The 12,593-nt window shown below is 39.5% G+C and overlaps 1 protein-coding gene across 1 annotated transcript in view; it reads right to left on the reverse strand.

The window, feature by feature from the left end:
• Tktl1 (transketolase like 1) overlaps positions 1-6,453 on the reverse strand; it is a 35,788-nt gene extending 29,335 nt beyond the window's left edge. The window contains exons 1-2 of the mRNA XM_005340632.5: positions 6,254-6,453; positions 729-846 (exon numbers count right to left, since the gene is read on the reverse strand). Coding sequence (XP_005340689.1) covers positions 729-846; positions 6,254-6,387 — 252 coding nt within the window. The 5' untranslated portion in view covers positions 6,388-6,453. The remainder of the gene's footprint in view (positions 1-728; positions 847-6,253) is intronic.
• Positions 6,454-12,593: the final 6,140 nt, after the last annotated feature.

Genomic DNA, 12,593 nt, shown 5'->3' on the forward strand with positions numbered 1-12,593 from the left:
GGTCTCTGGATTATTCTCTTTCAACCAGTGCCCTCTACCCCCTCCCTCCACCTTACTTCGTTCCAGAATGCTTAGCCTCATAAGATTTGCTATCTATTTCCAGGTTTGTATCTAGCCTGTCTCCTCTGTCCAAATGCCAGCTTCATTCACAGACCAGTGCCATGTTCATCACTACCATGAATAAATGAATGGTACTTGTCATTCTCAGATCTCTTTCCTTTGTTTCCCATTCTCCACTGCTCTCTGGGACTTTCTGACCTTACCTGGAATTCTCCACATGCTTTGTGCCCTCAGATTCCCTTTCAATTTTGTATTTCTCACCTAGTGGAATTGTGCCGCTGAAGATTCTTCTGATCATGTCTCCAAGTTTGTCTTCCTCTCTATGGTTCCTGCCTCCTTTAACAAGCTCTGGTTCCTAGCTGCCTTGCATGCCCTTGGAGTTGATGACCTACAATGTCACCGACCAAGCCTGGGCTCAACACTCAGACCAATTCTGCTGCCTCCTGGCCATGAAGTGTGGGGCAAGTGAGCCCACTTCCTCAAGGCTTTACTTTTTAGGTTTGATGGAGACAAGAGCCCCCCTCAGGTGGCAGGATTTTATGATGTACACAATGAACCAACATGATAAACAGGACCCATTTTAGGCCTGTTGCCACATGGTGACTTAAAAAAAAAACTGGTTAAGAAGCAAGCATCAGAACAGGCCCAGGGTTCCCCTGCCAAAGTACCTTTGAGAGGATGAATCGGTCGTTGTCTGGGTTCTCTGGGTCTGACTGTTTATATCTCATCGTGTGGAAGAAAAGCACAGACATGATCTCAGCAGCACTGCTGCATGATGTAGGGTGGCTGAAAGGCAGACACAAAGCAAGTCAATTCTCAAAGGCATGTGACAGTGCATGAAGCTGCCTTTCAGCTTATGCTCTCCACAATCCAAGGGAGTCCATGGCCTCCCAACTCATGGCTGAAGACCGCTTCACAGACCAGTAACCTCACAACTTCTCCTTACGCACAGTGAGATGCTCTGAGGCTAGTTCCCTTCTATAGCAAGCACTTGCACTCAGAGCAAGTTCACCTTCTGAGTCCAACTTGAGCATCATTTCACTCGTGTGATTTCATCCATAGTACTTTGACATGCTGAGGAAATTTCAGGAGCATCATTAATGAAAAATGTCATGCATATCTCTTTCTACTACCCAAAATGAACTTGTTATTAGAAGTGAATAGTGAAAGACTGGAAAATTTCTCAAGGGCAAGTAACTTGGGCCTTTCCTGAATGCTGAAATAACTAATGCTTAGAAAGTAGCTTACATGTAAGCGTAGACAGTTTTAAATTTATTTGTTTAAACAGGGAATTGAGCACAGGAGCACTTTACCACTGATCTACATTCTCTGTCCTTTTTTTTTTTTTTTAAATTTTTGAGACAGGGTATTGCTAAGTTGCTTAGGGCCTCATTAAATTGTTGCAGCTGACCTTGACTTACAATCCTTGTGTCTCAGCCTCCCGAGTCCTTAGATTACCCACATGCACCACCACTCCTGGTGCCAATTTTTAGTTTAAAGAGGAGAAGAAGCCAGCACAATGGTCCACACCTGTAATCCTGGTGGCTCAGAAGGCTGAGGCAGGAGGATTGTGAGTTCAAAACCAGCGTTAGAAACTTAGCAAGGCCCTAAGCAAGTTAGTTGTTTTAATAAAAATATTTTAAAAGTCATGATGTTGTGGCTCAGTTGTGAAGCATCTTGGGTTCAATCCCCAATACCAAAATAAAATAAAATAAAATAAATAAATAATAAAACGGACAGGGAGACAGGACAAAGAACAAAAGCTTCTTCCTGAAAACATTTGCCAACTATTTATCTGACAGAGGGTTAATATACAGAAAATGTAAGGAACTGGGCTGGGGATGTGGCTCAAGAGGTAACGCGCTTGCCTGGCATGCACGGGGCACTGGGTTCGATCCTCAGCACCACATAAAAATAAAAAAATAAAATATGCTGTGTCCATTGAAAACTAAAAAATAAATATTAAAAAAATTCTCTCTCTAAAAAAAAAGAAAGAAAATGTAAGGAACTCAAGAATTTTGACAAAAAAGTCAATTTCAATTAAAAATGGGGAGATAATCTGAATAGATAACTTCTCAAAAGAAGAAATAGGAATGGTCAACAAATATATGAAAAAATGTTTAATATCATTAGGTTTCAGGAAAATGCAAATCAAAACTCCAATGAGGGCTTGGGACCTAACTTTGCAGTAGTGTGCTTGCCTAGCCTGTATGAGGCCCTCAGTTTAATCCCTAAAACCACAAAAACAAACAAACTACAATGACATATCATCTCACCTCAATGGCTATTATAAAAAAATGCTGGTGAGTATACGGAGGATAAGGGAACTCATACACTGTTGGCTAGAATGTAAATTAGTAGTTACTATGGAAGTTCTTAAAAAAATAAAATAGACTTACCTTATGATCTAGCTATCCCATTTCTGGATATAGATCCAAAGGAAATAAAATCAACATACCAAAGACATACCTGCATCCCCATGTTTATCACAGCACTGTTCACAATAGCTAAGATATACAATCAGCCTAGGTGCCCGTTAACAGATAAAAGGATAAGGAAGATGTGATATAGATAGAAAATGGAATATTATTCAACCATAAAGAATGAAATCTGGGCTGCATGTACAGCTCAGTGTTAAAGTGTTTGCCTCACATGAGAAGAGGCCCTGGGTTTGATTCCCAGTGCCTGTCAAAAAATAGAGAATGAAATCCCATCATTTGTATCAAAATGGATGGAACTGGAGAATATTATGTTAAGTGAAATAAGCCAGACACAGAAAGACAAGTACCACGTGTTCCCTCTCATGTAGAAGCTTAAAAAAGGTTGAGGGATGGGGATGTAGCTTAGAGATACAGCACTTGCCTATTTGCCTGGCATGTTCAAGGCCCTGGGTTCATGCCACAGCACCACACACAAAAACAGACTTGAATGTAAAATTACTGCTAACAGAGTTTGGGAAGTATATTTGTGGTAGGATAGATAAGGAGAGGCTGGATATGATCAGTGTGCTCTTTATGCATATGTGGAAATATCACAATGAACTCAATATGTACAGTTAATTTGTGTTAATAAAAAGGAGGCAGGAGTGGGCTGGGGCTGGGGCTCAGTGGTAGCACACTTGCCTGGCATGTATGAGGCATTGGGTTTGATTCAAAGGTCTACAAACAACTACAAAAAAAAAAAAACACACACACACTAATGTATTTAAAAAAAAAAAAAAGAGCCAAGAGGACCGGGGTTGTGGCTAAGTGAGGAACTGGGTTTGATCCCCAGCACCACATAAAATTAGATAAATAAAAAACAAATAAAATAAAGGTATTGTGTCCATCTACAACTAAAAAATTTTTTTTTAAAAAAGAGAGTAGTGGTGTACATGCCTATAATCCCAGCCATGAGGGAGGCTTAGGAAGGAGGACTGGTAAGTCCAGGCCAGACTGGGCAACTTAGTGAGACCCTGTCTCAAACTAAAATTAAAAAAAGGCTGTAGCTCAGTGGTAGAATATTTGTCTAACATGTGCAAGGCACTGGGTTTTATCCCCAGTTAAAAAAAAAGACAAATACATAAATAAATAAATGGAAAACCTCTACTCCCAGCTCCAACATAAGAAAAACAAGATTTTAGGCCCAAGTCATTCATACCTTTGTTTAAAAGTTTCACAGTATAGGGCTGGGTTGTGGCTCAATGGTAGAGTGTATGTCTGGCATGTGAGGGGCACTGGGTTCAATTCTCAGCACTGCATATAAATAAATGAATAAAATAAAGGTTCGTCAACATCTAAAAATTTCTAAAAAGTTTCACAATATAAAAAATGAGGACTTAAGCCTTCATGCCTTATAAATGTCTCCTACGTAGATTGAACCCAGGGTCCTTTAACTACTGAGCCACATATCCAGCCCTTTTTTTAATTTAGAGACAGGGTCTTGCTGAGTAGCTTAAGGCCTCACTAAATTGCTAAGGTTGGCTTTGAACTCGAAATCCTCCTGTCTCAGCCTCCCAAGCTGCTGGGATTACAGGTGTGCACCATTGTTCCTGGCTTAGGGCCAGATTTTTTAAAAAATCAGTATATCATTTTGTGTGAGCCCAATGAGATGAAATTACAATTGAAATAAAAACTGAAAAATACAGCAAATTAAACAACTCACCTTTACACAACCAAAAAGTCAAAAAGGGAATCACAAGGAAAATCAGAAAATGAAAACAAAAGCATAAAACCCATACTTATGAAGGAAAAAGTAGTGCCAAGAAGGAAATTTATAGTTGTAAACACATTCAAAAAAATTTTCCAATCAACCTAAGTCTATTAAAGAACTAAAAACAAAACCCAAAGCCAGCAGAAGGAAAAACAATCAATGATTAGAATAGAAATAAATAACATAGAGACCAAGAAAACATTAGAGAAAAATTAATAAAACAAAAAATTATTTTTTGTGGTTTTGGAAATCAAACTTAGAGCCTCTAGCATGCTAGGTAAGGGCTCTAGCACTGAGATATGCTCCCAACCTGAAAAGCTGGTCCTTTGAAAATAGCAACAAAAGTTTAGGTAAATGATCTAAGTAAAAAAAAAAAAAAAAGAGAAAGTAAAAAGGAGAAAAGAGAATTAACTAAACTGAGATAGTGAAAGTGTAGCCATTACTGTCAATTACACAGAAAATTAGAATGATTAGAAGAGACTATTGAGAGCTACTGTATGCCAGCAAGTTGGTTAATTAAGTCAATATAATTTTTAGAAATAGAGAACTTAACAGAAGTGAATCACCCGAGTAGAAACAGTTTGAACAAATTATACAATGGGTAAGGACAGTGAATCAGCAATCTAAAACCTCCCCACAAGCCTAGTGCTGCGCACACCTGTAATTGCAGTTACTAGGAAGGCTGAGGCAGCAGGCTCGCTGGAGCTCAGGAGTTTCAGAGCAGTTTGGGTAACAAAGTGAGGCGAGGCGGTGGTCTGAATAAACATACAAAACCAAAAATTTTCAACAAATAAAAGTTTACTGATGAATAGTAGCAAACATTTAAAGAAAAATTAAAATCAATCTTCCTCACACTCTTAAAAAAAAAAAAGGAAGGTGGAACATTTTGGATGAGATCGGGTGCATTCGGGTGGTACAGCCATAAACGGAAGGTGGAACATTTCAAAGGTCATTCCATGAAGCGAGCAGTGACAATGAAGTACTCGACAATAATTAGACTCCTTCCTTAGCCCGTCACAGTGGCATGAGCCTGTGTCCTGGGTAATTTGGAGGGGCAAGGTGATTGATTGCTGGGGCCAGGAGTTTAATGCCAGACTTGGTGAAATAGCAAAATCTCATTTCCAATAGAGGGGGGGGGCGTCAAAGAAAAAATTTAAAAGAAAAAAAAAGTAATTAAATAAACATCGAACAGCAGGCGCAGTGGCACACTCCTGTAATCCCAGCAGCTCGGGAGGCTGAGGCAGGAGGATCACGAGTTCAAAGCCAGCCTCAGCAATGGCGAGGCGCTAAGCAACTCAGTGAGACCTTGTCTCTACTTAAAATACAAAATAGGGCCAGGGATGTGGTTCAGGGGTCGAGTGCCCCTGAGTTCAATCCCTGGTATCCCCCTCCTCCAAAAAATAGAAAGAAAGAAAACCAGAGTGAATAACTAGAAAATATTAGCAAACTCCAGTGAGCATCTTTGTTCCGATTTTTTTTTTTTTTTTTTTTTTGGTGCTGGGAATTGAACCCATGGCCTTGAGCATGCAAGGCAAGCAGTCTATTTTGCTCCGGGATTTTTAGTTGCCAAGAACTTTCAGTTGGTTGGCAACACTAGGGATTGAACCGAGGGCCTCGTATATGTAGGTAAGCAGTTACGATAGAGCAACATTTCCAGCCGTACCTCTTTTATCACCGCAATGGTTAGGGTCAGTAAACCAGCACGACTGCCAACCCAAGAAGCTCAGCTACTGGGTAAAAATCAATCATAGCTGACCCGATTTCATTCCAGGGACACCATCTGCGTATTGGGTTCCAGATTCTTCTCTACTAACCGGTGAGGCCCTAGGGCTTCCAGAGTCCTGCCTGTGAGGCAGAGGCAGGGACCCAAGCCTTCGAGCCAGAGGGGAGCACAGTTTTATAAAGAGCCTTCTAAGCAACCCACGGCTCCCTTCTCCTCAGAACCTCACTATCATAGTGGCCGACAAGCTACACGAGGCCGCTTTCGATGAGGGTGCCTTACCCGGAGCTCGAAGCGCAAGTGGCCCTGATGGAATGGATGCGCAGGCGGTTAGCCATATCCCGCAACACCTGCACTGTCTTCTCGTCGGGTCTGGCCTCCTTGGCCATCAAACTGCCAGCCTCAATATCAGACATAGCTATGATAGTGTCTGTGCTCCGCCAACAAATGTGGCCGCTGTGCTCTCACGTCTTCACATAACCTATGCCCTGCCTCGTGCGCGGGCAGCTCCCTCCGCGGGCTTATCCTTCCGCCCCCGTCGCTGCTTCCGCACGCCCATGTGAATGAATATTAAATATTTGTCAGTACATATTCCATATTCTACAAAATAATTACATTTCTTTATATCTTTCCTTATGTTCTTAGTTCTAATCCCTTTAGTTCTATCCCTTTGAGGATAGTATAGGATGGTCTTTTGGGGTGAATAAAAAGTTCTGGAACTAGATAGTGTTGGTGATTCTCCAGGTAGTGACTAGGCTAAGCCGCATCACATGCTTTAAAATAGTTACAATGTTAAAGCCGGCGTCGTGCGCATTTCCCGGCAGAATTTAAAAATTAACTACCGGGCTGGGGTTGTGGCTCAGTGGGAGAGCACTTGCCTAGCACGTGTGAGGCCCTGGGTTTGATCCTCGGCACCACATAAAGATAAATACATAAAGGTATTGTGTCCGACTACAGCTAAAAAAATATTTTTAAAAAAACATTGACACTACAATTTCAAAGTTAGCCAATCCTCACGCACAGCAGCCCAGGCTCCAAGATGTTGACGCAGGCTCAATGTGCTGAGCTACGGCATCATTTCTGAGCCATTTTACTTTCTAGAACTTTCTCTGGCACAAACCGCATTTGACTGCTGAGGTAGCTGTTAGCCCAGTGCTAGTCTGTAACTTGACTGAGTAGTCTGTCTTCAGTGAGCTCCTTTCACTCAGAATTTCACACTTTCTGTCTGACATACCGCATCTCAGACTAAGCTTCAAACTAAACACCACTACGTGAATATCCTATAGCTACTCCCTCCGACTTTCAGATGGTCTTCCCTAATTACCATGAATACGCAACTTTGAATCCAGATACTGCAATTTAGGTAAAACATGCTAAATTCTTCCACAAAAGCTTCAAAGTGTCTAGACTCCCACATTCTTACTGTACTAAAGGGTATGTACATTAAAAAATTTAATAGATACTGCCTAAATTTGCAACAAAAAACTGACCCTATTTATCTGACTACATGCAATATATGACTACAGGTTTTCCCCATATCCTCATCAACAGTGGGTGTTGTCACTGTTTTTGATTTTTGCAATTATAACTAATGACAAAGTAGTATTCTTCAATTTACAAATTATTGTTCAACTTTTTGTTGCACATTTTCAGAACAGAAATTGCCATTTATGATTTATCCTGTCTGAACTCTCCCTATTATCCTTTATTATCTTTATATCTGATTGTTTTTTAAAATAACTTCATTTTGTTTATTTATTTTTATGTGGTGCTGAGGATCGAACCCAGGGCCCTGCACATGCTAGGCAAGCACTCTACTGCTGACCCACAACCTCAGCCCCATATCTGATTGTTTTTTCATGGCTAATTTGTAATAATTCCTTAAATAGTATGTTGATTGACTCTTTTATCTATTCCACATATTCCAAGTCTTTTTTCCTCAATAGATTCCTCTTTTTAATATTGAAGGACATATTTTATTTTATTTATTTACTGATTTGTACTACTAGGGATGGAACCCAGGACCTCATGCATGCTAAGCAAAGGCTCTACCACTCAGCTACATCCCCAGCCCTTTTCATTTTCTTATTATTTTTTAAATTTGAGAAAGGGTGTCCTTAAATTGCCCACACTGGCCTCAAACTTGTAATCCTGTGATTTCAGCCTCCCTAGTAGATGGTATAACAGCTGTGTGCTATCATGCACCTCAGATACCTTATTTTAAAGGCATTACTCAAGTGTTTGAGCCAAAACCTAAATGTTCCTTCTTTTCAACTTTGGGTTTTTCTCCCTCTCTACACAGAAGGTTAGAAAATATTGTACATAATAAATATGTAAATCTTTTCCCATGGTATTTTGGGTTGAATCTTACAAAGGTCATTTCCACTGAAACTATATAAAATACTTTATTGTGTCTTTTTAATACTGTCAAAGTTTTTGAAATAAGTTTTTTATTCATAGGCCATTTATTTATTTATTTATACCAGGAATTCAACTCTGGGGAGCTAAACATCTGCAGCCCATTTATATTTTATTTTGAGGCAGGGTCTCGCTAAGTTGCTTAGAGCCTCACTAAGTTGCTGAGGCTGGCTTTGAAATTGCAGTCTTCCTGCCTCAGCCTCCTGAGCTTCTGAAGTTACAGAACTTTGCCACTGCACCTGGTTACTTTCATAGTTTTAAAATGTTTGGTTCTTTATTCTGTATGGATCTTATTATTGTGAAGAAGTAGTCCATTTACCCAAGGCCTTATTTACTATTTTTTCAAAGATCACTTAGCTGCTCTTTTGCATTTTATCTTCCAAATAAAAATCAGCTATTTTGGAATCAGTTATTTTAAGATTCATAAGTCATTCTGGTTGAGTTTTTAAATTATGGTTTTATGAACTGTGTAGGTTACATACAAGACTGGCTGCCTCATTTACAATATTGCGTCATCTCCTCAAGAACATGGTATACAGTTAAATCACATTTTATTGACATTCTATTTTATATTTACTCTGATATCTCTGATATCTTATTTCCTCCTCCTCCTCCTCCTCCTCCTCCTCCTCCTCCTCCTCCTCCTCCTCCTCCTCCTCCTCTTCTTTTCATACAGGGAATTGAACTCAGGGGCACTTAACCACTGAGCCACATCCCCAGCTCTATTTTGTATTTTATTTTGAGACAGGGTCTCACTGAGTTGCTTAGTACCTCGTGGTTGCTGAGGCTGGCTTTGAATTTGTGATCCTCCTGCATCAGCCTCCTGAGACTCTGGTCTTATTTCTTTTTTTCTTTAGCTTTAATCAGTTATACATGACAGTAGAAAACTCTTCAGTTCATTGTACACAAACAGAGCAGAATTTTTTACTTCTCTGGTTGTACATGAAGTAGAGTGACATCATTCATGCAATCATGCATGTACCTAGGGTAATGATGTCCATCTCATTCCACCATCTTTCCTACCCCCTTACCCCCTGCCCCCTGCACTTTGCCCCATCCAAAGTTCCTCCACTCATCTCATGTCCCTCCCCCCACATTATGGATCACCATCCACCTATCACAGAAAACATTTGCCCCCTGTTATTTTGGATTGGCTTATTTTGCTTCATATGATGTTTTCCAACTCCACCCATCCACCTGCAAATGCCATCATTTTATTCTCTTTTAATGCTGAGTAATATTCCATTGTATATATATACCACAGTTTCTTTATCCATTTATCTATTGAAGGGCATCTAGGTTGCTTCAACAGTTTAGCTGTTGTGAATGGAGCTCCTATAAATATTGATGTGGCTGTGTCACTGTAGTATGCTGATTTTAAGTTGGCTATAGACCAAGGAGTGGATAGCTGATTCAAATGGTGGTTCCATTCCAAGTAGTCTAAGCAGTCTCCTTACTGCTATCCAGAGTGGTTGCACCAATTTGCAATCCCACCAGCAATGTATGAGTGTGCCTTTTCTCCCACATCCTTCCAACACTTACTCTTGCTTGTATTCAAAGTGAAATTAAACCACTATCTCTCACCATGCACAAAACTCAACTCAAAGTGGATCAAGGACCTAAGAATTAGACTGGAGACCCTGCACCTAATAGAGGAAAAAGTAGGCCCAAATCTTTATCACGTCGGATTAGGCCCCAACTTCCTTAGCAAGACTCCTAGAGCATAAGAAATAAAATCAAGAATTAATAAATGGGATGGATTCAAACTAACAAGCTTATTCTCAGCAAAAGAAATAATCAATGAGGTGAAGAGAGAGCCTACATTTTGGTCTTATTTCTTGTGTTACTTCTTTCCTTCCTTTTTTTTTTTTTTTTTCCTGTTTGCTTGGTTTGTTGTTTCTGTTGATATGGTCTTGCTATGTTGTCCATGTTGGCCCCAAACTCCTCGGCTCAAGCAATCCTTCTGCCACAGAGTCTCAAGTAGTTGGGACTACAGGTGTGAGTCACCATGCCTGCTTCCCTCCTCTTCTTTTCATTAAACAAATTCCATTTCCATTCCGCATGTTTGTTTGGATGTTTTGTATGTGGTTTCTGTTCTGTTGGTGTTTACCTTTAATTTTTTTCATTCAACATATTTTTTCTCTCAATTTCAACTTTTTTATTGTATCTATAAACTTACTCCCAGAACAAGTCATAAACAAATTTTTATTTTCCGTGATTGAAACTTGCTCTTTAAAAAATTATTTAGTTAACCGGGCTTTGTGGCACATGCCTATAATTCTGGAAACTCTAGAAGCTGAGGCAGGAGGATTGCAAATTCAAAGCAATCCTAAGCAACTTAACAAGGCAAGTGAGCAAGACCCTGTCCCTAAATAAAATATAAAAAAGGCTGGGGATGTGGCTTGGTGGTTAAGCATTCCTGGGTTCAATTCCTGGTACCCTGCCCCAAATTTAGTTCTTATATTTGTCAATAGTGTACATGAACATAATTTAAAGCCGGTTAAGCAAAATTTTTCTGTAAAGAGCCTGTGAGTATTTTAGGCCACATGGTCTCTGTAACTATTCAACTCTGCCCTTGTAGCAGCCATAGGCAATGAGGAAATGCAGGAGCATGGCTTGAATCTCATATAATTTTTACCTAGTTTGAGACATTCCAGGGCTGGGGTTGTGGTTCAGTGGAAGAGCACTTACCTAGCATTCGTGAGGTACTGGGTTCGATCCTCAGCACCACATATAAATAAAACAAAGGTATTGTGTCCACTTACAACTAAAAAATAAAAATAAATGTTAAAAAAATAAAGGAAGAACTGAAATTTAGAAAAAATTTTGATTTAACTATCGAAAAAGATTAAAAATCACTCTTAGTTTATAAGCCATACAAATATAGGCAGTGGGCCTTTGGAGCCTAGTTTGCTGACCCCAAGTTCACAGTTAGTTACTTCTACAAAATAGCAATCCAGGGGCTGAGATTGTTGCTCAGAGGTAGAGCGCTTGCCTAGCATGTGTGAGGCACATTAAAAATAAAATAAAATAAAGGTATTGTGTTCATCTATAACGAAAAAATATGTATTTAAAAAATAGCAATTCATGTCTTCCAACCACTCAATGGCCACTCCCAGAATCAACCACTTTGCACACTTTTAGCACTTTCTTTTGTCATTTACCTTCTCTAAATAGTAGTGCTATTGCTTTCTCTTTTTATGTTTTAGGAATTATTGATTGACTTGACCTGTCTCTCCATCCCCAACCAACACATACTTCCTGTTCCTCCATCCTTTCAGCATAGTGCATAATGATTTCATTTACGTCATCTCTTCATGTTACACTACCAAGTCCATGGAAGCTCTACTCATAATTATGTAATTACTGTGATTTCTTTTCCTTTCCCAACGTTTTGTTTTTCTTGGAGTTAACATTTGTATCCCCATTCGTTTTTGCTTGTTTGTTCTTACTTATCAGTAGTTCAGCACTTCTCCCAACTCTCTGAATTTCCTATCCATTTGTTTAAAGATGTCTGGCATTTTCATAGTTCCTTTCCTTGGAGCTTTCTTTGGTCTTTTTTTTTTTTTTTTTTTTTTGGTACTGGGGATTGAACCCAGCGGTGCTTAACTACTGAGCCACATCCTAGCCCTATTTTATATTTTATTAGAGACAGGGTCTCCCTAAGTTGCTTAGGGCCTCACTCATTCCAGAGATGGTGTTCACTTCTTTGTTGGCTTGAGTCCCCTGTTTCCTAGTTACCACCTTTACTTCCCTGATTTTGGTGCTGCATTGTTTCTACAAAAAGGCCTCTAAAAGAAGAATAGAGAAGAAGTAAATTATTTGAGTTCTTTCATGTCCAAAAATGTCATTAGTCTAAACTCACAGTCAGAGCTGGGGGTGTAGCTCAGTGGTAGAGCTCAAGCTTACCATGTGCGAGGCCCTGAGTTTCATCCCCAGCACTGAAAATTTTTTTTCTAAACTCACAGTTGACAGTTTGGGTATAAAATTATAGGTTGGACAATAACTTTCCCTTAAGAATATTGAAGGTATTCCTTCATTGTCTTCCAGTTTCCCATGCAATTGTGAATTATAAATTCTGATGCTTTGAATATGAACTAATTTTTTTCTTTCCAAATGTTTTTCTCTCAGCATATTGAAGATTGTCAACCATCTTCTGGGTTTCATTGATGCTATTAAGAAGTCACCTTGCAGCTTAAAAGTC

This window comes from Ictidomys tridecemlineatus, chromosome X (assembly GCF_052094955.1).
Source record: "Ictidomys tridecemlineatus isolate mIctTri1 chromosome X, mIctTri1.hap1, whole genome shotgun sequence".
Classification (NCBI taxonomy): domain Eukaryota; kingdom Metazoa; phylum Chordata; class Mammalia; order Rodentia; family Sciuridae; genus Ictidomys; species Ictidomys tridecemlineatus.